This window comes from Fistularia commersonii, chromosome 13, assembly GCF_037954325.1.
Source record: "Fistularia commersonii isolate RoL2024-O1a breed Wild chromosome 13, RoL_Fcom_v1.0, whole genome shotgun sequence".
Classification (NCBI taxonomy): domain Eukaryota; kingdom Metazoa; phylum Chordata; class Actinopteri; order Syngnathiformes; family Fistulariidae; genus Fistularia; species Fistularia commersonii.
Window position 1 is genome coordinate 16,380,329 of NC_141296.1, and position 27,697 is coordinate 16,408,025.

Genomic DNA, 27,697 nt, shown 5'->3' on the forward strand with positions numbered 1-27,697 from the left:
GCGCTTCCCGCTAACGACAACACGGGGCCGAGAGAACCCTTTATCCGGTGATTGGTTTCGCTCTCGGGTTTTGAACGACCGCGCGGTTAAACAACCGTGTGAACCCCCATCGGCGTTTCGTACGGCTCGGGGCAAACACGCGACACGTCGACCTCCGGAGAAACAACGCTCGTGTTTGATGCTCAAAAACTAAAGCGTCGTCTCGAGTGACCTCGATGCACTGGCAAAAACGCCGACACCCCGCTCGGATGCGTTCGAGGAGATGCTCTCTGGTCAGAGAGGACGATCCCGGAAACGGTCATCGATAGGTAAAAGTCCAGGTTGTGCGCAAACGGAAAGAAAAAACTCAAACACGGGAGCTGCTCGTAGTTTTGGTCACTTTATTAAATGTTATATTAAATACTTAACAAGATAATAGCAGATCAGATTCATGGCAAATCATGTTGGTGTATTTGTTAATATAAGAACATTCTTAAGAGGGCAAAAAAGTTAATCTACAATTATGAAATACACATTGTGCAAACACAGGAGCCATCTAGAGACAACGGGCCTCTCCATGAGAAATGTACAGATCCCTCATGATCAACAGCTACGACGGTTTAAGCGTTAAGAAGCGAGAAATTGCCAAAGAAGAACACGGCCCGTCCGCAGGCCTGCCGGGCGATACTACGGCGTCGCAAAGCGGACGACGCAAGTCAGCCGGGAACGATGAGTCTTTACTGTCGAGTCCGTCCCGAAAAAGCGCGCGTTTTCATCGTGTGACAGGCGAGTAAAGGGAATAGAATTGGGCCCTGCGGTAGCCGGCTGACCTGGTTGTGCTTTGTGAAACTCGGTCTTTCTCCCGGGCAAAGAACCAACACCAGTGGAACGGAAACAAAGAACAGGACGCACAGTGCTCTCTATGCTAGACATCACGTGACAATGAGAATGTTACAAAAAGGTCATAGGAACCAGCAGGCAGTTTTTGAACAACACAAGCATTCCATTATCATGTTCAACAACGTGTTAATGTGAACATTTAAGAGCATAATAGAAAAGATTCTCAACAAATCTCAGAACTTTAACAAATAAGGCCATCGCTTTTTTTGTCGTCGTCGTCGTCGTCGTGGTCGTGGTCGTCGCGGTGGTGGCGTTTGTTGTTTCGTCGACGCGATCGATTCTTCGGCTATCTCCCGAGAGGAGCGGGACTCGGCAGCGCCGAGACAAACGTCTGCTTCGCTAGATACTGGTGGAGGAATCTATTTGGGCTAATTATTACGCAGAGCTTTACATCTTAAGAGTCCTGTCTCCAACGACAATGGTCCCACTTCGAGTTTACTTAGGGATTTGAAACTGTATAAAAAACGGAGTTTAAATAATAAGGAAACACTCTTAAGGGGGAAACAATAAAATGCTTAAAAGCATCCCGGGTAAAACTGGTTTATCTCTAAATACATGAAAAATGAAGATATAGAACTTGAATAACATTAAGGCGGTATATACATTTTTTCTTTATGTTGATTTTTCCTAACAGACTCCTTTTAAAACAGTCATTTATACAGAATATTCCACCTTCTACCAGTGAACTACAGAACGGAGGGTCGAGAGGCCAAACCACTCGAGGACCCGGAGAACAGCGGCCTCGTCTCGGAACACCTCCGCCGTCTGCTCGGCGCGCCGGCTCGCTTTTCGGCTTCCGGTGGTCTCGCGGAGCGTCCGTGAAAGACGACCGGGCCGCGTCGGCCGAGAGGCGGCGAGTTAAGAGTCCGACTGACCTACAGGCCCTTGGAGGGCCCGGGATTCTTGCCCATGGCCTGATGGGAACCCATGCCGTGCAGCTGCTGATACAGGCCCAGCAGCTCCATCTGGCTCAGCCTGCCGCCTCCCAGCATGCCGTTCTGCATGGCCAGCTGGTTCAGGTAGGTCGCCTGGTTGGCCAGTGCGAGCTGCTGCTCCTGGACCTTCCTGTTGTTGATGAGCTTCTGCACATACATCATCACCTGCGAAAACACACCGACAAGTGACGTTATCGGCCATCCCCGGCGACGAAAGCCTCGCCTCTCCGCCTCCGACGACGCCGCATTTTTAGGATTTGTGATCGGTTTACCATCTACGGCCGGGGGATCCGTTTCCCCCGGAGGAAAATTGTGCGATTTTCGAGGGAAAAAACAAACGGTCGCTCGATCCGTAAGAACCCGTGGGTGACGTTAATCCGAAAAACGAACGGATGGAAATAAGACTGACCTTGGCCGTACAAGAATAAGTAAGGAAATGTTTGAATTAAAAAAACAACAACAGACATTTATGCGTAACATATTACACCGGCTAAATACATTTGGAATTCGACGGCTATCCGCTAAAGACAACTCCGCGCGACTGTGGCTCCCCCTGCCTCCGACGGATACCGACATCTGGGCCGAGGGCAAAAAACTGTCTTTTGAGCGTTGTCTTATTTATTCGACCCCTCGTATTGCCGGTGTTCCCAGGACCGCTTATTTAAAGTATAACACGGCCCGCTGCATGTTCAATCCTATCTGCGACTCCGGGGTCAACTATTCGATAAACTATTCTCGAGCACACGTCGAAAATACGGGATTTCGACATTCGGTCAAGTTCGAACGCGATCAAGCGCTTCCATTTATCCACATGAAGTTTTGAATAAATCTCAGAGGCCGTTGTTGGAAAGGATCGGCGACGGGGCCCGGCCGTTCTTACCGTCTGCTGCTGGGTGAGCGTCTCTCTGTAAAAAGCTTCCCTGCGTTTGAGCTCCAGCTCCACACTCGCCACTCGTCCCAGAGCCATCGACTGCACCTGATTCTCCGTCAGAGACGGGTTCTCTTTCCACTGCGGAGAGACAGAGCGCGGTGAACGCACGTCCGTGTCCGACAGCGCCGAAAGGAGAACGTCCCGGCGACGTTCAACCGCCGGCGCCGCGGTGAACAAGCCTCCCGCGAGAACAACACTCGAATCCGACGGAGAGCTTTACGTAGAGAGCTGTGTGCTTTCATACGTAACTTGAGATTTCCCCTTGGCAAATCAAAAAGGGCATAGAGGCCGGGTTTATTATTTTTCTGACTCGTTACAATGAAACGCCGCACGAGGGAAACTCAGGGCCAATTCATTTTAGCGGCGGAGAAACAAACACGACATTCTTTAAAGGTTTCGGTCGGGTCGTCCGCGAACATTTGGAGAGGGCGCTTTTGCTCACCAGTCTGGCTACGATATCCTCCACAGACTCCCGCGGTATAGCTTTCAGCGAATTTGTCGCTTCAATGACCTTCTGCCGTCCTTGGTTTATGAGATCCTGCGCACACATTGAGAGGGAAGAACAGTTTAGATAACAGACCGGGGAGGTCATTGGTGTTCAGCGTTACAGGACGAGGCGGACCCTGATCGATAAGCAGGAATAACTCAACATTTTGAACATTTCTGAACATAAACGAGCGCTTGTCATGGCTCTCGACGCTGTGGCTAACGCTGCCCACCGTGAGCCCCTTTTTATTTGCTCTCGCTTCGAAACGGGCAAAAAAATAAACCAAAATAGCCAATGTTAGATATTTCGGTGGAGGCCTGCTTCCGTGCTCGCTTCTTTTAAGTTGTTGTTCCGCGCGACGTGCTGGAAGCCGGCGGTGACGGCGGCGTTTCCCGAACACAGCTGTATACAGCGGGCTACGCTCGTCTCACCGGGAGCCTTTCTGATGCTGCGATGAATCCCGTTTTATCCTCATTTCTGGGTGGTTATTTCTACTTCTGCTCGGGTCAAGAGACTTTTTGCAGTTTGCTCCCCCCCCCCCATGTTTTGTCAAGCTTCAGTTGTATTTATCGGTGTCAATTGTACCGCCGCTGCTTGTCACCCCACAGACAATTTACTGCTACGAGGTGATGTGGAGGCTACATGAGGTTTCAGGCTGACCAAAACGACTAACGTTTCCTCTCGGGGAGGAGAAAGAAGTTGCTATTTTGTACAAACTCCCTCCCGCAGCACAAACAAAACCATTCGCCGCTAAGAATTGAAATCAGCAGACGGTATTTATTTTGTTTGTTCCGCTTGGTGAAAAGCTGCCTTTGGACCTCTCCGCTGCTTTTGTCAGATATGCCACCGTGCCAAAATAGGTGCTGCCCCAGACGTGAAGTATTATGAATTGTTGGGCGGAGGACCGGGGCAGAGCCGGGCTTGTCGGCTACAAGACTGTTGTCACAATTAGACGTGCGGTCTGAGGAATGCGGCGCACCGTGCCGGAGGGGTTTCAGGAGCGGGGCATGTGGAGCTCATTACTTACTTCCAGCTGCTGGTTGGTCATGGTGGACAAAGTCGACATGTTGTAGGAAAAGTAGCCCATGTCCATTTGGGAATGTCCGGCCTGATAGTTAGTCCTCATGTTGAGACCCTGAAAGATGGAAGACGAGACCGCAGGAGAGGGGGGGATTAATACGGTTCTATTTGAGGAGTGTGAAGCACCCCCAAACGCACCGGGGCACATTTCGCTCAATTCGATGAGACCGCGGATCACTTTTCCTACTTTCACACCGGTCCATCTTTTCGCTCCGAGCGCAGTGAAATAACATGATAGCGTAAGTGTGTGTCTGGGTAAGAGGTGACCTGGAGTATACAGCCCTTTCCCTGTAAAGGACAGCAGGATGTCCATGTCTGTGTGTAATTGAGCCTCTGCTGCAGATGGTTTTCTCGGGCCCTGTAATCGGGCCATCCGGTATGTAGGGGTGTGTGTGTGTGTGTGTGTATCCGCACACGCATGCATGTCGCCGTGTGTGTGTGTGTGTATGTGCATGTGTGTGTGCGTGCGCGCGCATGTTGGGGCCAATAGGGTTATTTGGACATGGTTAGAGACAGGTGTGCAAGCCTAAACAGTACTAAACCACGAGCACACATTTGGTTGTTTTGTTTTTATGAACAAACAGCTTTCGAGATACCCGACTGCATTCTAAAACACATACAAGTTTCCTCGATTCCTCAACAAAAAAAAAAAATTTTTTTTAGACTTGCGCCTACTCATACCTGTGATAAACAGAGGCACACAAAAGGAGATAACCGCTATCCTGGGTCAGTTTAATTTCGGGCACCTGACTGTGGTCAGTTTTTCCTTCTTTTCTAGGTCGCCAGAGTGTGATACTCATCCACGTTACGTTTACAGGTTGGGAAGACATTAGCCAAGGTAGGGTTCCAGTTGCTTTTCCTACAAAAACTCAAGAGGATGTCATTTAATACGACGCCGGTCCCGGACGAATGTGACCACTCATGCATCTTTATAGGAGGGAATGCAATTTAAATCCTCGCACTCAACCTCGGTGCCACTGTTTTCCCTGTGACGAGAACTGGCTGTAGAAAAGCAGACAAGCTGCGAGGGGAAAGCCGCTTACGGTGAAGAAGAGGGCAGAGGAGGGCGACTGTGTTGGAAAAATAATCATTAGGGTGAATTAGAATCTAGGATTACGCAGGGGAGAGAAGACCTGCTCCCTTACAAGATCACCCCCCTCCAATATACTTCTCCAAATAAACTGCACTAATTACCCATTGATTATACCACAAAGAGACAGCAGGAGAGGGACTGTGTATTTGGGGTAAAAGGGACAAATAGACAAAAGAGTAAAGTTGAATTGAGGAAGAAAAAAAAAAACCTCCACGGGCATAAAACAAATGGCACTGACTTTTGCAGTAAGTATGGCTATTATTTTTGCACAGAAGTTCATCTTCAAGTGGCCGCAGAGACCCGACCCAATGTCCCTCTTGGACAAGCAGCATGGCGTCACCAAAGAAAATGTGGAATGTACCCACATGTAGCTCAGATTTTTTTTTTTCCTCGCTTACCTTTTTCTCTGCCTCATACTCTGCCCAGGCGGCTTTGCGATCCTCCTCACTTAAGGCTTCCTCTTCCTTGTGGTCCAGCAAGGAGTCGTGTTCGTGATAACACACAATCTGGTCCTTGTTGTTCTGCAGCATCTCGGCCAAGAAGGTATCCTACCACACGGGGACAAAAGAGCGGCAGGGTCAGTCCAGGATCGGGGAATTCAGCGTACATTAATCGACCTTAGCGGGTGCTTTTATTTTGGCTGTTACCACACGATGTGCATGTTAAAAAAAAAAAAGAACACTTTAAGTATCCGCTTTTTTTTTATATTTCAGTTTGCGTCGCCGCTAGGTGGCTTTCAGGCCTTGTCCTAAGATTAAATGAAGACTCACTGGCCTACTGTGCCAAAGGAAGTGTTCGCAAAAGGACGTAAAGAAACCAAGAATGGGATGAGCGTTCATCAAATAAGCCAGACGTTCCATCGGCGGCTCAGAGCTTCACTACGATCCCTGTATGAGCCGACCCTGGGCTCTGCCGTTGTGCTCGCTTATTGACAATTTATTTTAAAGACAAATATTTCAACAGTTGGTTTGGATTTACTTCAAAGATATGCGTTTTAAAAAGAAGAATTGTTAGGTATATTGAAAAAATTCCACTGATGCAATAAAACATGTGGACCTACTTTATTCCCTTTCCATTTAAAAAAAAAATAAGGAATCGGTGAAAGCATCTATGAAGAAACCATGGGCAGGACTCAAGGTATCAATATTGACAAGATCTCTGATTTCTATCCCCCGCAGCAAGTTGTCACCCCCCCCCATTTAACATGTCATGAAAACAAAAGGATGCTGCTGCATCATGTGAAAGTCACGAGAGCAAGTCGTTTACCTTATCGTGAGGGCTAATTGTGACCGGGACCGTCTCTGAACTGGACTGGTAACGCACAGTGCAAAACAGGCAAGTGAATTGTCATTTCGAAAAGGAGTTGATTTCGATACGCCGAGTAAACACTACTCTTCTCTGTAAAAAATAAGTAAATAAAAAATAACTTTCAGAGTTCTAGGTCGTCCCATTCATCGTACCTACTAAATGGGCCTCGAATGTGCTTTCGATAGATACTGACTTGTGTCGCAAAGTCAGTTATTAATGTTGATTACCAGGTTAGGAGAGCTGATACACTAACTTAGGGAGGCATCCAACACGCTGGATGAAACCCCTTCCATTCAAATTGGCCCGGAAAGGAATTCATGTTCTCCCGAAGCCGAATTCTTGCCTGCGTGCGTAACTCCAAAACTAACCTGCCAGCAGTGCATAAATGAGGTAAAGCGGTTTTCAAAGTAGGCATCAGTCACATCACAAAGACGTGAAAGCTGTGAGTCCACATAAGCAGGCCTCATTTCAATTCTACAACTTGGCACAGGCGGCCACATGTTATACACCAAAAGATTTTTGAAGCTCAACTGTAAAAGGTCTAATGCAATTAAACACCCGCCAGCATTAATAGCTTAGGTTCTATGCAGGCAGGATTTCTTGCCGTGTTATCAGATACTTTCTTAAGCTGAGAACATTCTTAAGCTTGTAACCCAATTTCCTGCACCTAAACAGCCACTTATTGTGTTGCGAGTGCTTCAACCCCCGATTCTCAAGTCACCTTTTAGCTCGTTTCTACCGTTGCCATCATAACAAACATCTACTGAGCAGAGAGTGCTGCGTGCAACACATCCGTGAGGGAGAGGAAAGTTGTTGAAGAGGAATACGTAATGAAGGTGGAGAAAAGGGGGTCAGGAGAGTGAAAAAATAAAGCCAAACTAGGCAGTGTTCATTAAATAAGTGAAGGGAAGGTTATCTCTTGCTGAACTGTGCAACTATGCTCTGGAGGTGTGTGGGAGTAATGTGTTTGAGATGACTGTGTCTTCCAGAAACGTTTGACGCGCAGGTGCATTAAGCATAGCAACACAAGGGGGCAAACACCAGATCCTGTCAGCAGGAATGCCAATGGCTGAGATATTTGTAATACCTAAACATAGCCAGTCAAAACTCTCTCCCGCAGCTGCGCACAAATTATGCATAGAACGCCGCTGCCGAGCATTAAACAGCTTCCCTGTCGAAAGGCACTAGAATTCACCGTGGTGTCACACACCGGGATGACACGAGCAAGGCCTTTAGGACCGCATTGTCCTAAAATCATCCGGGACCGGTTGGGAGAATTTATGTAGCTGTCAATGTGAAACAAAAGCATGTCTGTCACAAAAAGCTTATCAATGAAAATAAACACACCGCATTCCTATGAAAACAAGCCTCGGCTAGCATCTAGCAGCAGGAAGGGGTGCATTACTCCATCACGAGCTGCGAGGGAGGGTCAGCTTGGATCCGCAGGGAATCAGAGCAGCGGGCGCCGACGAAGACGAGGAGGAAATAGATTTTTCCTCTCTGGATGCGATGCGCCACCCAACACTTCAAGGTACAGATATGTCATAAATGAAAATGTAAAAACATAACGCGCGTTCGACTACGCCAATATTTCCTGTAAATAGTGACAATGAGTGTTCTTATCGAAGAATTTCGACCGAGACTCAATGATGTAATGGGCAGCGAGTGAAAAAGGCAAAAACGGAGTGGAGCTGGTGATAAAGGGAAGCCAAGGATGGGTAGGGGAAAATATATTTTGGAAGAAAAAAAAAAAGATCTGAAAGACAAACAAAAAAGAAACGAGGGAAAAACAAGGGAGTATTTCGGGGGGCATTTTTCCTTTAAGGTCAATGTGATTTTCTTGTAATGAGCCAAGCAGTGGGAGGCTTACTGCTTCGGTCTATACTGCGGTACAAATTACAGCCTCCCATCAGCCTTTAAGCTTGCTTGACTGGCTCTAATGACCACTGTCATCACCTGCAAAAGGCAAACAGTAACGTACAGCAGCGGCCCGCCATATTGACTTGCGGCGTATGCAATGTAGAACGCAGAGAACTATTCTCGGAATCACTCCTGTAAAAAAAAAAAAAAAAAAAAAAAAAAACACAAACAAAAAAACTCCCCTGCCATCCGTGCTGCCACTTGTGCATGCGGCCACATGCTTCGCGAACGAAAGGGGTGCGATGAAGAGAAAATAGGTGAGGATATCTCAAGAGGAGTGGGGAGTCAAAATCTCATGTACGGGTTGAAAGACCTTTCTGTCATTAAAGGGAAGTGTGCCTGCTTCCTTTGTCTTCAATTAGTTACTCAGAGGAGTGGAAAGACATCTTTAAGAGAGGGGTTTAAATAATGACCCTTCATCAGGAAGAGGAGGCCAGAGGGAGTATAAGAAAACAACTTTGTTGAACTCTCTTTGAACATTTTGAGGCAGAGTGGTGAGTCAGCATAACAGATGGTCGTGAAGATCACGAGGACAATATGGGGTGGTTTAATGGACGAGGGCGAAGGCAGGGAGGACAGAGAGGAGACGGGAACCGATGGAAAAGATAGCGTCGACGTGAGAAGAATCAAGAAGAAAAATTCCAAACCGTGGATTCGATGACGGCGAAAGAAAATACCGCGAAAGGCGACTTCATCGTGATAATTATTGGCTCATTTCTGGGATGAAGTACGTTCGGGCCAGAATGACAACAAATGAATCTTCTTATACACAATTCTAAACACCCCTGAGCTGTTTGACATTCGGTTTAGAGTAATCTGGCCTCCACGTCTCGGCAGACAAGACATCGATGTGTGAGGTAATGTGAGTGACAAAAAAATCCCTGTGCCGTGACTCAAATTACTCTCTGTGGATAGCATTACTGGCTCAAAGTGACGGAGGGTTTCTGACTCATCTTCACATCATTCCAGACAGCAAATTCCTTCCGTAATACCGCAGTCATAGTTAAGATCCGGGCCAAAACAGGTCTGCTTGCGAGGGAGCTTCGCCTGCCGCGCCGCTTTTACCGTTTTATCACACAAATGTCCCCCGGCCTCATTAGAGATCGAACGACTCGAACGGTCCGAGGTTCGATGGGCAGAGACGTGTATCCCTTTCAAAGTTCCAGCTGCGGGGCTGTAAGGCCACACCTGGCTGAAAGTATACAAAAGTGGAGTGTGCATCAACCACACTTTCAACGGATGAGCATAAGGCTCTTTTCCTTTAATACCGATGACAGGAATGGTAATGGAGAGCTTAAAACTCGAAAACGGGAAGATTTTCCACCAAGGTGCATTCCAGTGCGTAAATCAAGCCGGTTGGATATACAGTTTTTCTTTTATCCACTTTGTTTACAGATTTCTCCAAAGTAACAAGGTTCTAACCAAAACAAAGAGGTAAAACCACTTAACATGATCGGAATAAACCCTGAGACCTATGACAGAGAACAAGTGGCAAAGGAGAAGCGATTCAAGATATCAACAGACAGATAATACACAGCAAGCGGCGGAGGATAAATGGGTTGGTTTACACCAGGGCAGCAGCTCTGCTTCACAGCAGTGTTGCAACGAGAAGACTATTTAGTAAATAGCGGTAAACACATCTGTGCAGCTGTGCAGATGCGTGGGATGGTCCATGTAAGCGCCGTGTGTTCGTATTACACCCCGGGGGGCCAAAGTAGTGACACAGCACTCGCATTCACAAATGTTGGGCTGAGCAAATTACCACAGAAAGGAAACAAGAGTAATAAAAGTTCTAGAGATGCTTGGCAGAACACAAACTGGCACCGTGTTCTAGGCACGTTTGTCAAAGAACGCTTGGATAAAGGGGGGAAAAAAAAACCAAAACAGCCCAGGTTCCGCCAGATTTACTAACCCTAACCCCATGATGGTATCTTAAGGTTGACAATTTCACAAAATGTTATCAAAGATGACTTTTTTGATATCCCCATTCTAGACCATTTTTTGGGGTCTTAGAGTTTAAGCACAACGGCCTGTGGACCACCCTTCTTTCAATCATTTTGACCCGATACATTATTTTAAATAGCATTGGATCAAAAATGGCAACTTGAAATCACAGTGTTCATACTTAAAATGGAGCTGGCTAACAAATGAGCCGTGCTTTACCTTTGGAAGCACAGGTGTGGCTTTCTTGCTCTTCTTCTCAGAAGGATCATCCAGCAAATCTGGCTCAAACGTGTAGAGCTCAGCCAGCTCGTTCATCGTGAAATGCCGTTCGATCTGTTGCTGGTCTACCACGCGATATGACAGAGACTGCTTGGTGACCTGCCGCTCGTAAATCTTCTCTTCCATTGTACCCTGAAAGGTGAAATAACGCATGAACAATGGGCACCGCTAAAATGAAATAATGCCTCGATTCATGCAAACGGCATAGAAACTACATCCGTGGCATTGCTGATATACTACGGAGCACGAGGGGACGCAGGTGCAAAGCTGTGATTTGGAATGCTCCTGCCATTACAACACAAAATCATACGTTCTATATGAGGCTAATCATTCCGGTCAACCAGTCAATTGATCATATATTGGTCAGAGTATCAATTTTTGTGCGTTCACTACTTTTAACATTTAGGGCGCAATTTAAGCCGGCAAGATGTGCCGCTTTAACATTGAATGATGTCAGAAAGCCGTCACGTGACACAATCACAAGTGAACCAAACCATCCCAAGGTTACCTGTGCCAAGAATCTGTACACGAACACGGTCTTGTGCTGGCCAAAGCGGTACACCCTGAAAATACTCTGGATGTCGAAGGAGGGATTCCAGGAGGCATCGAAGATAATGACCCTGTTGGCTGCCACCAGGTTGATGCCGAGGGAGCCGGCTCGGGTTGAAATGAGGAACAAACGACCTCTGAAACAGACAGAATTCATCCAGTCAAGACTCGCACTTAAACATCTGCAATGAAAATGTTCCTATTTTCAGGCTGTTCCCAAAAGCGGGCATTACAGCGGCCTAAATTCTAATGAACATAAGCCACAAACAAGCTGTGATTTGATGAAACGATGGCTTGAAAATGTTCTCTTTTCAACAACCAAAACGGACAGCCACAGAGTGGCTTTATGGCCATTTTACTTGTATTCGTCGGGACTGTTGGGTAACATTTGAAGTTCTTATCAAAAGTCTGACAAATTAATTAGAAGTGTGTGCCTTTTTAGCATCTAGCAGTACACAATTAGCGGTGCAAAATCAACGCACCGTGTCAATGAAAAGGCAACCGGCACGTTGATAGAGAGTAAAAACATTGACATGACTTACCTTACGTTACTGGGGTCATTAAATTCTTCTGCCCACTTCTTTCTGGTGGTTGCGTTGGTCGAGCCATCCAGGCGGTAATAGTCAATGTTCCTGTACCACTTGCCTTCACCTTCATAAACAAGTGGGAATTCAGAAACTTGCTGCAACTCCTCATTGTCAAATTATGCAGCTAAACCTTAAAAACACACACCGTCAACAGGGCAACTTCTTGTCAAAAGACTTATTTTTGGTATTAGCTGATAGATGGTTATGTTACTCAAAGGGCACTTGTGTTTAACCTTCAACATGCAATATGCCTCCTGTCCCCCCAACAAGCACCGGTCTTCATAAACAACATTTCAGTATGTTTCCAATTACAGCACTGTGATCTTTTCGTTACAAATTACAAACCCTTGAGCAAACATTTTGTGGAATAAAAAGTCAAGGTCTAATCATTTTCAAAATGAAAGTAAAAACAGCTGCTCAAGTTTAATTAGGAACATGACCTTACACCAGCGGTGGGGCATGGGTGCATTTAAGTAGAGGCAGCACACCGGTATGTGCAAGAGAACAGGTTGGGTGCAGGCTGTCTTCAGAGTGGGAAGCCCGGTTCCCCGTTTGAAAATACTTCTACCTCGTCCAAAGCCAGAGTTTCGTTTTTTTTTTTGTTTTTTTTTTTAGATTTCACACACAATTTGGAGAGTTCAAAGCCGTCGGGGTAAAGCCACAAAAATGAACTTTGGGGTACTAAACCGGGCTCCTCAAGCTCCATCATTCGGTAGCTGGCTTATAATATAAACAACGAGTTGGTTATTTTAGCACATCATTAAACTGAGAGCAGCGTTTTCAATCACAACAGTAGGAAGCTGACAATTGGCAAATGCATGGGACACGTCTGACGGAGTCAAACAAAAATCTCAGGGAGACTGCAGTACAAGTCTGACCTTTGTAGGGAGACAACTTTTCGTCGTCCTCTTTGGAGGCCAGCTCGAGAAAATCCTCGATCAGGTCCAGAGAAATGAGCGATTGACTGAATACCAATCTGAGAACATGAGAGAAGAAAGGTCAGTGTGACTTGTTTACTTACTTTCCAAACGCACCGCGTGTCAACTAGGAAACTGGCGATAATCTGTCTCCGCCGACTTACACTTTATCCTCGACTTCCTCGGCCATGCGCAAGATCTCGAAGAGGATCATCATCTTTCCGGAGTGTTCCAGAATTTCAGCATCTGCCTCTGTGACAAACTCCCTGTGCCAGTCAGCAGTAGGAGTAGGACTTCCTGGTGCCGAGCTGGAGGGCTGAGGTGCTGGAAAGAAAGAAAAAAAAAAAAAAACAAACGACAAAACTTAATAATCCTGACTCAAGAGTAGCATTTCATCAAGCTGCATCGTGTGTAAAACTAAGCAGGCTCTTTAAGACTATTGTACTTGATATTATAAAAGAGATATGACGGTTGTCTTTTTTTCAAAGACAGCTCAAACAATGGCTCTTTATGGTTTCCAAACTCTGTCGCCACCACACAACTTACGCTCTTCTACAATCTCTGGCCTGTTTCGACCCTCTCCATTCTTGCCACGAGAGCTGGTGTTCCATTCCTTGATGACTTCAACATCGTCACTATCTGAGCCGTCGGATTCCTTCTTTTTCCCCTTCCCTTTCTTCTTTTTCCTTTGAGGGAAGCGAAGGGCACGGGGTCAGCAGAAGTAACAACTAGAATAAAGGCGGCGGTTCACCGTGCGGCGAGAGGCAATTGAATGTATTCATTTATTACTTTTTCTGCTTTTCATCCTCAGAGCTCAGGCTCATGGAGGACTCCTCGGTGTCCGAGGCGATGAAATCGTCCATACTGTCTTCGTCAAAGAATCCCTGCAAAAGAGCAACCTTGCATCACTTGTGACAGTGTTTAAATACAGGTAAACAAAACACAGGGCAACGCATGTTGGGGCGAATGCACACTCAGCTTTTGAGCGCTTCCGTCTCATTTTCCCATACTTACCCTGTTTTCTTTACTGATGTAGTCCAGCTGAAGGCACCAGGGATGGGTCCAGATTCTGCTGAGCATCTGGAAATCCTGAAAGAGTTTGGTCCCTGCACGGCCCCGGCCCCCCTCCAAGGCATTCCCCACACCTACACAACAGGGAAAGTTTGTGGAGGTAGATGAAGGTGCGTTCACAGACTGCTTTTGACAATGCACCTCGTCATCGACCAGTGCACAATAGGAATTGTGAAATCGACACGTGTCGGCCGCCTGGTCGTTATAACGCGGAATATGTTGACTGCATTTAGCTTTATGTGATACAAACGACCACATAATGTATTTGGGGAAAAAAAAAAACAACATTTTATCCTTTTTTTTTTTTTTAAGGACAGTTGGTTCACTACTTGCTTTTAACAGTGTTCAGCAACTGCCAATAAGTTCATACTGATATGGTGTTTGCTTGCGTTCACCCTATGAGGATGGACGGTTACAGTAGGATTTATAAATGCACTACCCCAGTAAGGAGCATTTGCTGGAATTTAAGCCTTGCAAACTGCAAGATCCAGAGCCAGTGAGAGGTTCAGCACAGTGTCCTGTAGACAACCCTTCTTAATGAATCACAGCACATCTGCTTCCCCCATCTTTGCTGCTCCTTGCTTTCGATTTTGGTGTAAAACCTTTGGCAACCCCACACTTAATATTTCTTTTCCTTTATGCCCCTTCAATCTTCCCCCCTTTTACCCCCCAACCTTTGTGGTCCATTCCTCCCAGAGCGCTTCATTAGGGAGACGTGGGAAACTGGGCTTAAACCCTGCCTGCAGCATTATGCCAGCTGCCACAGACACACACACACACACACACACACACACACACACAGAGGAAAGTTAATGACTTAAATAAAAAAAAGGGGGGAGGGGGGGGACCCAACAGACTAAAGATGCACTTATCTGAATTTTTTTTTTTAAGTTAAAAACATTCAGATAACAGAACACTTGCTGGAGTTTTCTGACTGGTCTTTTAGTAGATTTAGAAATATTACAGGGCACCCCTTGCCCAAAAAATAATTTCGTGTTCAGTCTTAAAATGGGCTAAACCCCTGGAGATGCTGCTACCAGTAACACCGGGCAACAGTAGTTGGTCCGCAAGATCAGTAGCAGAGCTTGTACTTCAGCACAACAAGAAAGTCACAGAGCACGGCCTACCAGTGAAGTGCTCCAGGTAGTAGCGGTACAGTTTACACTGTATGGGTGTAATTCTGATCGACAAAACGTACTCGTGCTTCGGAGGCAAGAACTTTGTCAGTGCGGTGTAATCTTTTCTCTGAGAGAAGAAGAGAAAATATTTTTTAGGAAAAAAAAAAAACAAAACACGTCATCCATGAGGTTAGAAAGAACAGGCGGCAAACAATTGACCGGTTTTACCTGGACACAACCAGCCAACATCTCATAGAGAATATGAGCCCTCTTTTTCATGATGCGGACATCTTGAAAAGTGGAGTCGGCACACTGCCCGTTCTGGATGGGGTTGATAAAGCGATTCCTGAACTCCTTAATTGACCCAAGCAGGTTCTCCTTGATGAAGTTCACCATGCAGTGGTCTGAAATATGGCATCAAATGAAAACATTTTAAGGACTTGTCACTGTATGACTGACACAAATCTGTCCAGATGATTTCATCTGAGTAACCCACTATTACAGTTATTGGCAGAGTAAAAAAAAGACGGTATTAGACCTAATGTGATATGTGACATATATTTCGACTTTGTAAAAATACAAAATTTTGTTAAAATAATGCATGCGTAAACTAACAAGATAGGAGAGCACGCATGCAAAAAAGTTCATAAAAACAATTCATGTTTGGAATTCAGGATTTTTGACAGCTATTTCTCTGTCTGATGTTTTGATGTGGTTTTTATACGGCTATTTGCCTGAGATAAAAGGTTGCCGTCAAAAAAAAAAAAAATCAAGATGTAAGACGGTGCAATAAATAGACAGAAATTGAACTCGAAACTGAAAAATCTTTTTAAAAGCATGGCAGGATAGGAGAGGGTCCATGTGAAAGATAATGAAAGTCACATAGAAAGCTTCTGACATGATTTAGGCCATCAATGAAAATGAAGTGAATTCCCGAGCAAACCATTTATTCCACAAACTCAAATCATTCTTTTTAAAACGCTTGGGAAAAGATTTTGAAGACTCTCAGATTAATGATAAATTCTTTGAGGCCAGATTATAAATTGTTAAAAAGTCATTTGAATGCTTGGGCACCGCCCAAATACACAGCTTCGCACGTCTACACACTGTGGAAAAGCGCAATCAAATTGTTTCAGGTTCACAGTTTGGCAGCCTCACATTCAACAAGATTATTTTGGAGAGGTGTCCCGGTCAGCACAACCCTCCTCTTTGTCCTGATTGAGTTCATCGCTTTGGACACTGCAGATGCCTCGTTCTTCAGGACATGACCTTCATCACATATCACCAAGTCTGGACCTGGAGGACGAAGGGAAATAAAATATGTTCAGACATGATCCAAAAGCAAGAGAAATATTCAAATTGAGGGTGAGAGCGGAAGAGATCATGAGCTCAAATTTGCAGTTGTTGACACTGGGGATGACTGATGGACTCAAATTCGAATAATAAACACATTTATTAATACATCTTTGTTGCAACATTATAGGCCAAATATTTAAATTTAAGACAGTCAATGCTATATGTTTGTGCATTGACTGTCGCGCACACACACACACACACACACACACACACACACACACACACACACACACACACACACACACACACACACACACACACACACACACGCACACACGCACACACACACACACCTTTTTTCAATTGAAAATTAGGCTTCCTAGAGACATTGAAACACACACAAAAAAAGAATACCTGGATCTACCAGTGACTTTTGAAATATTTCTTTTAACTTTTTGCTCTTGATGTTTCTGCCTTGTGTCAGGTTTCGGTACATCTCGTAGCCAATGATCATGATGCCTCCTGACTCCTGCCACTGCTGAAGAGCGTATGCACGCTCCTGAGGCCTCTTAACAGTGGCCAGCTCTGTAACCTGTTGAGCATGAAAAGAACAGGGATCGAGAACAAGGGGAATTTAAAAACAAAACACGGATCGGTCACACGAGTCGTGTGAAATCGGTCGGAATTTGTTACCTCTAATGTTTCGTCCTCTTTCATTCCCTCTTGCCATTTTTCAAACTCATTTAGCCAGTTCAGGACAGTGTTCAGGGGGCAGACTACTAGAGCTGTGGTGAAGTCCAGTTTGTCACATTGCAGCAAAGTGTGAAGAAATGTCACCACCTACAGGACAAAGGGAGAAGTACAGCCACGCCGCTGAGCACAGAAGCGCCGCATGTTGTGCATCGATAGGATAGCAGACGTTTGGAGAGGCCCGGTAGTTTACGATTAAAAAGTAACAATCATTGCAGGTATACGACTTTCAGAATAGTTCTACATCGTTGTACAACACAGTTTCAATCACAGTGACTAGAGGTGTGAAGTTAGCACACTTTTCCGCAATGGAAATAAGCATATCATGCAGGTTAAATGAACGCCCGGAACAAAAATCCAGTCCACCTTACCTGCAGAGTTTTTCCCAGACCCATACAGTGGGCAAGGATGCAACCTGAGCCAGCACACTTCTCAATCTTCTTCACAGATTCACAGCAGCAGTCCCACATAAACTGCACCCCTGGAAAATTACAATCACCAAATGACATTGGTCCCATGTGTTCGCGAGTACAAGCTTGTTGGGCACCGACAGAATGGAGAGGTTTCTTTGACCTTACCGTCCACCTGGTGCGGCTTCAGCTTGGTGACAAGGTCCCTGTGCACCTGAACCAAAGGCTCCTTGGTCTCCTCATCTTCATCCAGCACCAGCTTAGTGGTGATTGGACAAGCGACCTGGGAGGCCTCCTCCACCACAATTGTCTGAATAACAGTCCCATAATGACGGAGAGGTAAATTGACAGATATGGAAGGAAAAGCATTTGTGCAAGAATTTGCGTGTGCTATGGATTCAGTGCAGTACTGAGTAAGGCGTCACTAACTTTAGATTTCATTATTTTTAACCTGATCAAAAGACTATTCAAAGCACCTTCAGTAAACAGTTAAGCAGTACAGAGTCATCAGTGCACCTTTATGACAAATAATGATAGGAATATTTTTTGAAAATTCAGTTTATATGTATCCTATCTCGGTTACGTTACACCTGAAGTGTTAAAATGATCCATGTGATTTCAACTGTCCCCAAATGTCCCGAAGAAAAAAAAAAACTTAAACAAGTGAGCACCTGTATTGGGGAAAATACATATGTTGGATAATTGTGCAGACATATTTCAAAAAGCTTCAAAACACCTGCAGACTCTTACTGAAAAAGAACTATTGTGTTGCTTAAAAAAAAAAAAAAAAAGACATTCTATTTATTTTCTCCTGCTTGCTGTTGCCAAGGTTCAGTTTTACAAACCGCTCGTGATCCGAATTAGGGAAAATGAGGGAACTGGAAAACTCTTCGATTGTAAAATTGAATCCAAAGACGGCTATGTGTTGGGATTAATTTTGAGGAGAAACGCCGGCACAAAAGTAATCATTTTTAATTTTCTATCTGGGTTGTGCTCTTCTTTAAAGGTTAGAACAACTTTCCGAGAAAAAAAAAAAAAGTTATATATGACACCAATGCTGTGGAAAGCTTATCCCATAGCTGCATTTCCTTTCACATTGTCGAGAGCGGTAGCCTGGCATCCGGATGGGATGCCGTTCAATTTTTCAGTTTACTCTGCAGATCTGTCTGGACCTTCGCGCGCTCATTTTGTTATTCGACAGTTTCGCGAGTACCGGAACAATTCCGATGAGTTCTCTCAGCCGGATCGGGTTTGATATGAGGACTGGCCAATGCCCGAAGCTGCTCTGTGTATTCTGTGGGACAGTTTAGCGAGCGCAAGAAAAAAAATGTTGCTGGATTAAATGACCTGATTGGTTCATTTCCTGTAAAACACAGTCAAAACAAGCTTTGTAAAGCTTTTGCTGAGAAGATGTGTTTTTGCTGGACGTCAGACAACACTTTGGGGTTGTTTACATTTCTCTGGGCCTTCAGTTTTTATACTTATATTCCGCTTTCCTGACTGGCTGTTCCACTCCCCCGTTCCTTCTTGTATTTTCTGACCGCATTACAGCTGGTATAAGAGTGTGCTTTCTTTCAAAGAAGCAAATCAGATGATCAGGAAGATACTTGAATGTACTCCTTGGCAAAGACGCGCTTGCAAAGAGTCAGCTTAACCCTGGATTCGGCACCGTTGTCAAATAGACAAATAGATAGCTTCAAAATTTCAAACACCGCTAATGTTATTATGCGCATAACGTGTGACGCTTGGCTGCTTTTGACTTCACGTAGAGATACATTTGCTGATGATTTTCCATGGTGTTAGCCTTGTCGTAAATGTCTAACAATAACAACTTTGCAGGTACGTCCAGAAAGCGCGATAAAGTCATGGGTGATGACTTGAAACACCGACGCTACCCCGGCACGATGGCAAAGATTTCCTCACCATTTGATACATTGGGTTTGTTTGCGTGACAGTTCAGATTTACCTCTCTCAGTTTCAGCCTGAGTTCCTCCCTCTCTGCGATGCGTTTCCGCCTCTCCTCCTCTTCTTTCAGCGCGTCCCTGGTCTCCGTGCGGAGCTTGTCATCCTTGAGGATTTTGCGTATCTTTTTGCGCCCTTTGCGTCCTTCTCCGTCCGGGTCGTCGCCGTCGTCCTCGCCACTCTGAAAAAAATAAAGAGAGCTCTCATACGGAATGTCAGCAGTCTTCAAACACTTATTCGGAACCGCTGCCTTTGATCGGTAGCCTAGTAACACCGCAAATAATTTCGGCCCCGGTAAATCCTTTGAACACACGCCCGAGATAACTGTAACCTTAGGTGTCAAGCGTGACTCGACCGGCAAGGTTTATACGAGGCCATCGCTTCCGGCGGTGAAAGAGAGAGATATAGGCTGGATTTTAAACACCTTCTCATTGCTGGAAGAGGAATCCTGAACTTTGATCCTGCGGCGTTTCTTCTTCTGCTTGTAACTTCTCTGTTTCTCCTCTTCTTTCTTCTTTGCTAACCTGGATAGAGAGTGGGACGTTCCTGAGCAAATCAGCACCGATAAACTCCGGCTTTTAAAAAGGAGGTCGCCTTCACGAATCGGTCAGCGACGACTGCGTCTTCTCACCTGGTCTTCCGGCGCTTCCCGTCATTCTCCGATTCACTGAGCTCCTCGCTGATTGCCGACTCTTCGCCCGAGTCCTTCTTAAAGTCGGAGTCTCCGGAGTCGTCGCTGCCAACTGTGAGAAAATATCCCCGTGAGGATCAAGTCGGTCAGCAATGGTAGTCGATCAATTTTATGAGAAATGTCTCAAACGAGTAAAGCAAAACCAAAGACCTTTACGCCGGCTTCCCTTTTTGGTTCCCTTGGTACTCTTCTCTTTGCTAACAGCTTTCTCATCTCCTGACTCAGCTTCACTCAGCGACAGCTTATGACGAAGCAACTTGTGACGACTCCCGCGTTTCTTAACCTCGATGTCAGAACCCGAGTCTTCTGACTCGTCGTTTTCTTCAAAAAGAAAAAGGCTTGAGAATACACACAGAAATGAATGTTTATGTAAGAAACAGCCGAGTCCTTTCGGTTAATGTACGCTACCTTGATCTGGCTCGTTGTCATCTTTTGCGTTTCCTTTTTTAACTTTCTCTGAGGCCTTTTCTTCTCCATCGTTGTCAGAAGAGCTTTCGGCTCCAGAAGAAAAGTTGGACTTGATCTGCGCCAGAAGCATTTTCTTTGCAATTCTTGGAGAAAAGAGACAGATATAAACAGATGTAAGGACTCAAATAATTAAAAACATTAATCATACTCCTTTAAAAGGGACATTCAATTCACTCAATAGCAATAAATGATTAGAGGTATTATGGCAGTTATTAAATAACCAAGTATTTACATGTACATATGTATCCTGATCAGGCATTGATTAGGCAAAGCAGCACGAACTGTTTTGTAAATATAGACGGTATCAAATGTGTGAAAACCTGTTTTCGGCATCATCGTCGTCATCTTCTCCGATTCTGGAGACGTCCTCCTTTTCGGGTGTTTCGTCTCCTAAACAACAATTTACAGATTTAAACTTACTGGGGAGAGGGGGGAGGGGAATAGCGTTTGACAAGGTTCATATCAGACGCCAAAGCACGGGACAAGCAGTTTCAAAAACTCGACCAATTAATGTGTTCCCCTGCTCTGAAGCCATTTTTCAAACAGCCAGTCTATCGGTGTCCCCAACAAGGTGGATGACATCAATCCGGAGAGGAAACAGCAACCAGCAATGGTAAGGAACATCTATTTCATTGTGAATGTTAAGTCAAAATAACGCGGTGCGGTTCATGCGTCAGTTGACTTCCAAGCCGATGCGCCCCGAGCTGTGCAGAGTATCAACGGCCCGCGAAGGTTTGCGGGAGAATCGGCGTTTCCGCGACTAGCGTGAACTTTGCACGGAGACTTGATTGTCGAGCGCCGCTTAACGTTTTTCCTACGTTACATTTTTCGAATACTAATTTACCTGAAGATTGATGAAATTTCCCACCGCCTCCGATCACGCTGTCTTCTACAATGGGTTTGATCTTCTGCTGATCGCTGTCCTCTCCGGAGTACCCTCCGGCCTGCTGCTCTTCCTCATCCTCGCTGGAGGTCAGCTGCAGCTTTGACGTGGGCTTCGGGCCTTTAACCTTGCGCTTCTTTTCATAAGACCTTTTACAATCTGCAGCCTTCTTCTCCGGTGAACTCTTATCCTCTTTCGCTTTATCCTGTTTCTTTACACGGCTAGATCTCCTCTTCGCTATTTTCTCCTGGTCGGAGTCGGAGGACTCCGAGCCGTTCTGCTTTTTCTTCTTCGACGGCTTCTTGCTTTTACTGTCCATGTCTGAATCGGACTTGTCGGACTTCCTTTTTCGCTTGGACGTCTTGTCCGTATCCTGTGAGGACGTGTGGTTTAGTTTGAATAAGCTTTTTTTTGCTCCTGTGTTTCCCTGCTCTTCATCTGTGGTGTGACACTCTGCTGCCTTTTCAAGCAATATATTTGGAACTTCGTCCGAATCGGAGTCAGCAATGTTTTTATCTGACAAAGAAGACTTGCTCTGCTTCTTACCTTGTTTGGCGGTACTGGATTTCTTAGAGGACTTAGTTTTGCGCTTACTATCCTCCTCTGACTCGGACTCGGACGAGTCTTCTTTGTTCTTATTTTCAGCCGGTTTCCTCAGGGGAGTGGTCTTCACTCTGCTGGAGCGACGGCTGGGCGGCGGACTGCCGGCGCCCGTCGCCGAGTCGCGCGACACGTCTTTGTCTTCATCTGGGCACCTTTTCCGAGTCTCTTTGTTACTCTCCTCGTTGCTGGACCTGGAGGATCTGGAACTACAGGTCGTCACTACCGGCACGGGAGTGAGTTTAACGATGAGGTTCTTAACCTTGGGCTGGGAGCGCGTGGTGCACGAAGAGCTTCCATTTGACTTGGTGTCGGTGTCCGCGATCAAACTGGAGTCGGCATGTGACAGCATTGTGGAATCTGCGAGACTCTCCACCATCTGAAAGAGCTCTTCAGGAACAGACGCAGGAACAGACATAATGTCGTGATCTAGTGACATTTCGCCGGCCGACAGGAGCTCGTCGTCGCAGACCTCGGACTTAGCGGCTGATTTGGTTGCTCCAGGATCGGTCTGGCTGTTTTTCATTACATTTCCAATCAGCCCTTTAACAGCGTCCACTTCTTGCCCCTGGGGCCGAGCTGCACCTCCCTTTTTAGGCCGCGCGTCATCCCGCTCTTCGGGCAGCGTCTCCTCCCCGTCCGCCGGCAGGTCCTCCCCGGGGGGCACTTCTTCCGCCCCCTCGGACTGCATGTCGCCGGCCTCCTCGGAAAGCACGTCACCCGCCTCTTCGGACTGCGCGTCCCGCGCCTTTCTCTTCTTTTTTCCCCGCTCCTTTGGCTGCTTCTCGTTGGCCCCCTCTGTATTTTTTGTGTCCGGGTCTTTGCGGTCCTTGTCTTCAAGCTCCTCGCCCTCGACCGGCTCGTCCGTCGTGTCGTCTGCCTTGTCTGCGCGGTCCGTTTCCACGGGGGACGGAGCCGTATTGCTTTTTCTCACAATGTGATACCCGTCACCGCCGTTGTGGAATTCCATGTTTCTGAACTCGGGCTCCAACGCCTCTTCCAAAGCGCCGTGAGCTTTTTTCAAGTCGGCGAGTACAGCCTTGAAGGCTTTCAAATGCCGATACCTGATAGCCTTATCTTCCTGCTCTTCGGCAGACTGCTGGACAAACTGAATGAATGTATTATTCAGGCCCGTCGTGGTCTCGACGAGTTTTTTTGCTTTCTTTAAAAGTTCTTTGGGTACGTATAGTTTTTTGTACGAGAATGTTATGGACCCTGAGCCTTCCGTATGTTCTTTCCCATTCACGATTGCTTTGTGGTCTCTGACTGCCTTGTTCTTCAGTCTCTTGCTTTCCTCTGTTTTATCTGGTTTTCGCTGCTTGAGTTTTTCATTATCTTGTTTTTCCATTACACTGTGGCACTTTGAGACCAAATCCTGAAGGGGCTCTGAAATGCAGACATAGCAGTGCCACTTGGAGTTCTCATCAGTGATGGATGACAACTCCCGTCTGCCCAGGTTCCGCAGGATGCACTTCTTGCAAAAGGCGTTGTTACAGTAGTCACAGCAGATGAGTTTACCCCCTTCAGCACACCACCTGGAGAGGAAGAGTTCAGAGGTCAGCGTGAACCAAATCAGGTCCTACAGGTTACGCCACCGGTACTGTTAGTGGGAGTTATTCATCAGACCTCTCTATTCCACGACTGCATACACTGACTCTATTGTGAGGAAGCCTTTGCCCCCCTGGCTTCATTTATCTTACATAGCATGCTAGCAAATGGCTCGCGGTCTGTTTCCTTTTTATGAAAAACCCGGGGCCGTCTACACCGAACACCCTTTTCTTTGGTTGCAGAAAACAAAAGCCTTGACATATTCCCACAATTTGAGGTCTGCACATTTCAAAATACCAACTTTTGGTTGAGATTTAAAAACAAACAAACAAAAAAAAAAGCACGAGAAGTGCATGTCACGTGTACGTCTGTGTTGAGGATGGCTCAACAGTGGCTGTCCTGTTTCCGGTTTCAATTTGGAAGCCGCTATTTTTCTTAAGTTTTAATGCTGTTTTCAACTTTATTGTGAACTTAACATTTTAGTTGCTTGTGCGGCTATACCTAAGGATTAGAGATGCGTTACCATTAATAGCTCATAGCTCAATGGAAACTAAAGTGTATACATGCAAGGCCTGCAAAGCGGTGAGCTGTGCACTTTATCTCGGCTCAGATTGAACTCTCCAGTCATTGTAGCATAGGCTTTCTCTGGGGAGGAGTAATAACACGACATCTAGGCAAAGGGAAAACAATCCTGTTGTATAACACATATGTTCAACATGTAAAACAAAGACAACCCTTTCATTTTCCTACCTGCACTGCTCATCCATTCCATCAGAATCTCTACTGATGTCATCACTCGTGTAATATTTATAGCACGACTGGAGAAAATGAATACAATGGGAAACATTAATATGGCGACACAATAAAGTGAAAATTAACATCAAGGCAAGTACGGTGAAAGTGATATAAACCTATTTATAATCTACCTTGCAAATCAGTACTTTGAGTGCAGGATGCTCATACACGGAGTTGCGCTGGAACTGGTTAACTTGTTTCCCACATGCTGTGCAGGTTATTTTCTTCTGTAGGGTATCGTCTGTGATGAGGACAATCAATCGGCGTGAGGTTACGCACTTTGTTAACGCTGACGACTTAATTATATGGGTCGTGGCATTAATTAGTTACACTTCGATACGGTACCTGTATTTTTCTGCTTGAAATCCACTCGGAACTTCATGGTACCTTTATTGTCACCACCGGCTGGCCTCATTACCAAAGTACCTTCAGGAAAATCCCCCCAAAAGACAAACAAACAAAAAAGATCAAAACAAAAACAACGGCCTATTCTGCAGTTTCATCAAAAGTGAAATCAATCAAGCGGTAGTCTGGCGGTCATACCTTTGGATACACTGCCTGTGTTACTGTCTGAAGTGGTTCCTTCATTTTCACTCTCTGCTGAGGAGTTGGATTCATTCAGTCCAGTGTGCTTAGCTACAGTAGTAGGCTTCCTAAAATGATGAGAAAGGTCTTCAGTGTCTACCAAAACTAGAACGCGCGACTGAAAATTAGAATCACTATAACGCATTCGGTCAGGTAGAAGAAATTTGTCGCACCTCTTGTTCCGAGAAGAAGAAGAAGAAGAAGAAGTGGGCTCCAAGGTATCTGCTGAGCTCCCGGGCTGTAAGGGATACAATTTTAGCCGTTTGGCGAAATACCCGAAAACAACGGTACTGCAGACAATGTACAAATTGTCCGGCTCACAGTCAATAAACAGAAAGTGTGCGCTCTAAATCATTCCAGCAAAACACTTACCTCCTCTGCGTTTTCTGCCATTTGGTCAAGATTTGATTCGCAATAAGCCAGACTCATGTTTACCTTGAGAAGCAGGGAATATTGCACATTAATATCACAATCGAGTTTCACTTTTAGGCATTGGAAGCGAAATTATGGCTCAATGGTGATCCTGTGGCGAAGTGAATAAACAATGAACAACACACGCCAGTGTTACCGTCTGATGGGTCCAAGAATGATTAGCATCACCTTTGTTTACATGTTGCTTGCTATGCTGGTCCGTTTGAGTGAACGACACAATTCTACATGAAAACGAGCGAAGGCGGCTACTGCATTCCACTCCGATAAAATGTGACAATAATCTCAGTTTTGTTTGGATTTGATGTGCGGTTATCTGGAGCACAACTCTCGAGGCAGAGATGCAGCAGTTAATTTTACGTTTTGCGTCATCACAGCATGCATTCCGTTATCTAACCTCAGTTGCCCGGTTAAAACTAGGCTCAGCACTATTGGTAACCACTCGATAGGCGTCAGACCCGGTGACTAAACTGCGAACCCCGAGGGATTTATAGCACCGCGGTTCTTCTTCCCCCGCTCCGCGACTCGCTTTGGGTTTTGCAAAGCACACCAACTCCTGCGTCCCGAGGATGCAAAGTGCAGACCAGCGAGCATGAACAGATAGAGCCGCTGCAAATTCCTCACTGTTTCCTTCCAGTGCCCCACTTTACCGTTGCAGCACTGAAATCCCCATAGTGCACGTCATGGCCAACGCATGGGCACTCGGTCCGAAATGCATGCCCGGGCCTGCTTTTTTAACCGCCGAACAGCTCACCGTGGCACTGATCAGAGCGATTATCGCTGACTGGCACTTGCCATTAGCATGCCGTAGCATAACACTGAACTATGTGTAATGCGACGCGCTCTCAAGTGACTCCTAGAGTATATCCTCTGGTAGTCTGTTACTCTGACAACCGCCCAGGGATACTTACGTTATTCTTGGAATCTGCGTGCGCTCGGATTTGAACATTGCCGGCTGCGCAGCTAGCAGCTAGCGGCTAACAGGTAGAGCTACCGCTACCGCTAGCCTAGCCTTGCTAACTCGCAACGACTGATGCTGGCGCGGCTTGTCGCTAGCGAAGCAAGCGCCGTAATCAATCTACAATTGACTTGGCTAAACACGTTAAACGCGATTCCTACCTGTCGTACTCCGTCGTCATTTCTCAGTTCGCGGGACTACGTGTTGTTTTCGGCGCGGGTTGCCCGGCTTCACCCCCGACGGGCAGTTTTCGACGAGAGCGGGGAGAGAACAGTCGCAAAAAATAGCGAAACAACTCCGGTCAGGGAAGACAAAGCAAGGAGACCATCTTGCCGGATGGCTGTGGACGCAGTAAAATGGCGCATGGAGCCCAAACGCTACGCGCCCTCTGATTGGCTGCCGCCATCAGACGCTCTCGCGCCCGAGGTGTTCCGGCTCACAATGGAGGGGGTCCGAATTGCACTTATTAGCTCTTACGGTCCGACGCGCGGATTTTTAAAACACCGATAAAACCCTAAAGAAACAAACAAGGACGCGGGGAGCGATAGGAAACAGATGTGGTTTGCACACACACGGTTATGCCTCGTCGTAGTCTTCATTTCAGGTATTGCACGCACAGTCCGACACAAGAAGAGGGCCAAGTTAGCATGATGAACTGTGAGAAATACAAGACACCGCGTACGATAATGATGTACAATATCATATCACAGTCAAGAGGCCAAGTTGAGAATCCACGCACAACTACTTTGGTGGTACTGTTCACACTTTGTGCACCTGTCACTTTTCTTTTTTGTACCCCTGTAATGGTTTCATCTGTAGTGTTTTTATCAGGGAAAACATAAGCAAAAGCTGTTGTTGGCCACAGCTGCGCCACACAACACTCAACACAACTCACCGTTCCCGCTCAATTCCAGGTAAAAAAACAAAACAAAACAGAAGTCCTTGCGCCCCAAACAAACCCACAAAATTCCCAGCAACCCCAAAATCACACGGAAAAAAGTGTCAACATAAACCCCAGTTTTCGTGAATCGCTACACATGGAGTGGCGTTCTTACAACCGGGACTAGCGGATGGAAGGTAGCCTCAGCTAAATGTGAAATAAGATAAGATAAGATAAGAACAACTTTATTAATCCCGAAGGAAATTGTTGTGCCAGAGTTACAGAAAATATAACAGTAATAAATAATAAAAAGAAAAAGGCAGAATTAGAAATAAAAATAAACT

At 45.9% G+C, this 27,697-nt stretch overlaps 1 protein-coding gene across 1 annotated transcript; it reads right to left on the reverse strand.

Moving 5' to 3' along the window:
* Positions 1–360: 360 nt before the first annotated feature.
* Positions 361–26,815, reverse strand: atrx (ATRX chromatin remodeler). Its single transcript, XM_086158397.1, has 34 exons — positions 26,635–26,815; positions 25,459–25,521; positions 25,260–25,324; positions 25,045–25,154; positions 24,847–24,927; positions 24,633–24,742; positions 24,457–24,524; positions 21,520–23,693; positions 20,996–21,065; positions 20,616–20,758; positions 20,358–20,528; positions 20,148–20,259; positions 19,941–20,040; positions 19,521–19,697; positions 17,723–17,864; positions 17,516–17,625; positions 17,088–17,234; positions 16,809–16,986; positions 16,257–16,394; positions 15,327–15,502; positions 15,108–15,225; positions 13,924–14,054; positions 13,699–13,793; positions 13,456–13,595; positions 13,074–13,233; positions 12,871–12,968; positions 11,948–12,056; positions 11,365–11,542; positions 10,797–10,988; positions 5,804–5,953; positions 4,260–4,367; positions 3,188–3,283; positions 2,695–2,823; positions 361–1,979 (listed from the first exon to the last, which is right to left on the reverse strand). The coding sequence occupies exons 2-34, from the start codon at positions 25,513–25,515 to the stop codon at positions 1,755–1,757; spliced, it is 6,258 nt and encodes a 2,085-aa protein (XP_086014523.1). The 5' UTR covers positions 25,516–25,521; positions 26,635–26,815; the 3' UTR covers positions 361–1,754.
* Between the last annotated feature and the right edge of the window lie 882 nt (positions 26,816–27,697).

What these genes read in the sequence shown, in the direction of transcription:
- atrx (XM_086158397.1), bottom strand. Translation starts at nt 25,515, where the DNA reads ATGAGTCTGGCTTATTGCGAATCAAATCTTGACCAAATGGCAGAAAAC. An exon ending in TCAAAGTACTGATTTGCAAG is followed by an intron (nt 24,525 to 24,632) that starts GTAGATTATAAA and finishes CATTTTCTCCAG; the next exon opens with TCGTGCTATAAATATTACAC. An exon ending in TGTACAGATTCTTGGCACAG is followed by an intron (nt 10,989 to 11,364) that starts GTAACCTTGGGA and finishes TTCACCTTTCAG; the next exon opens with GGTACAATGGAAGAGAAGAT.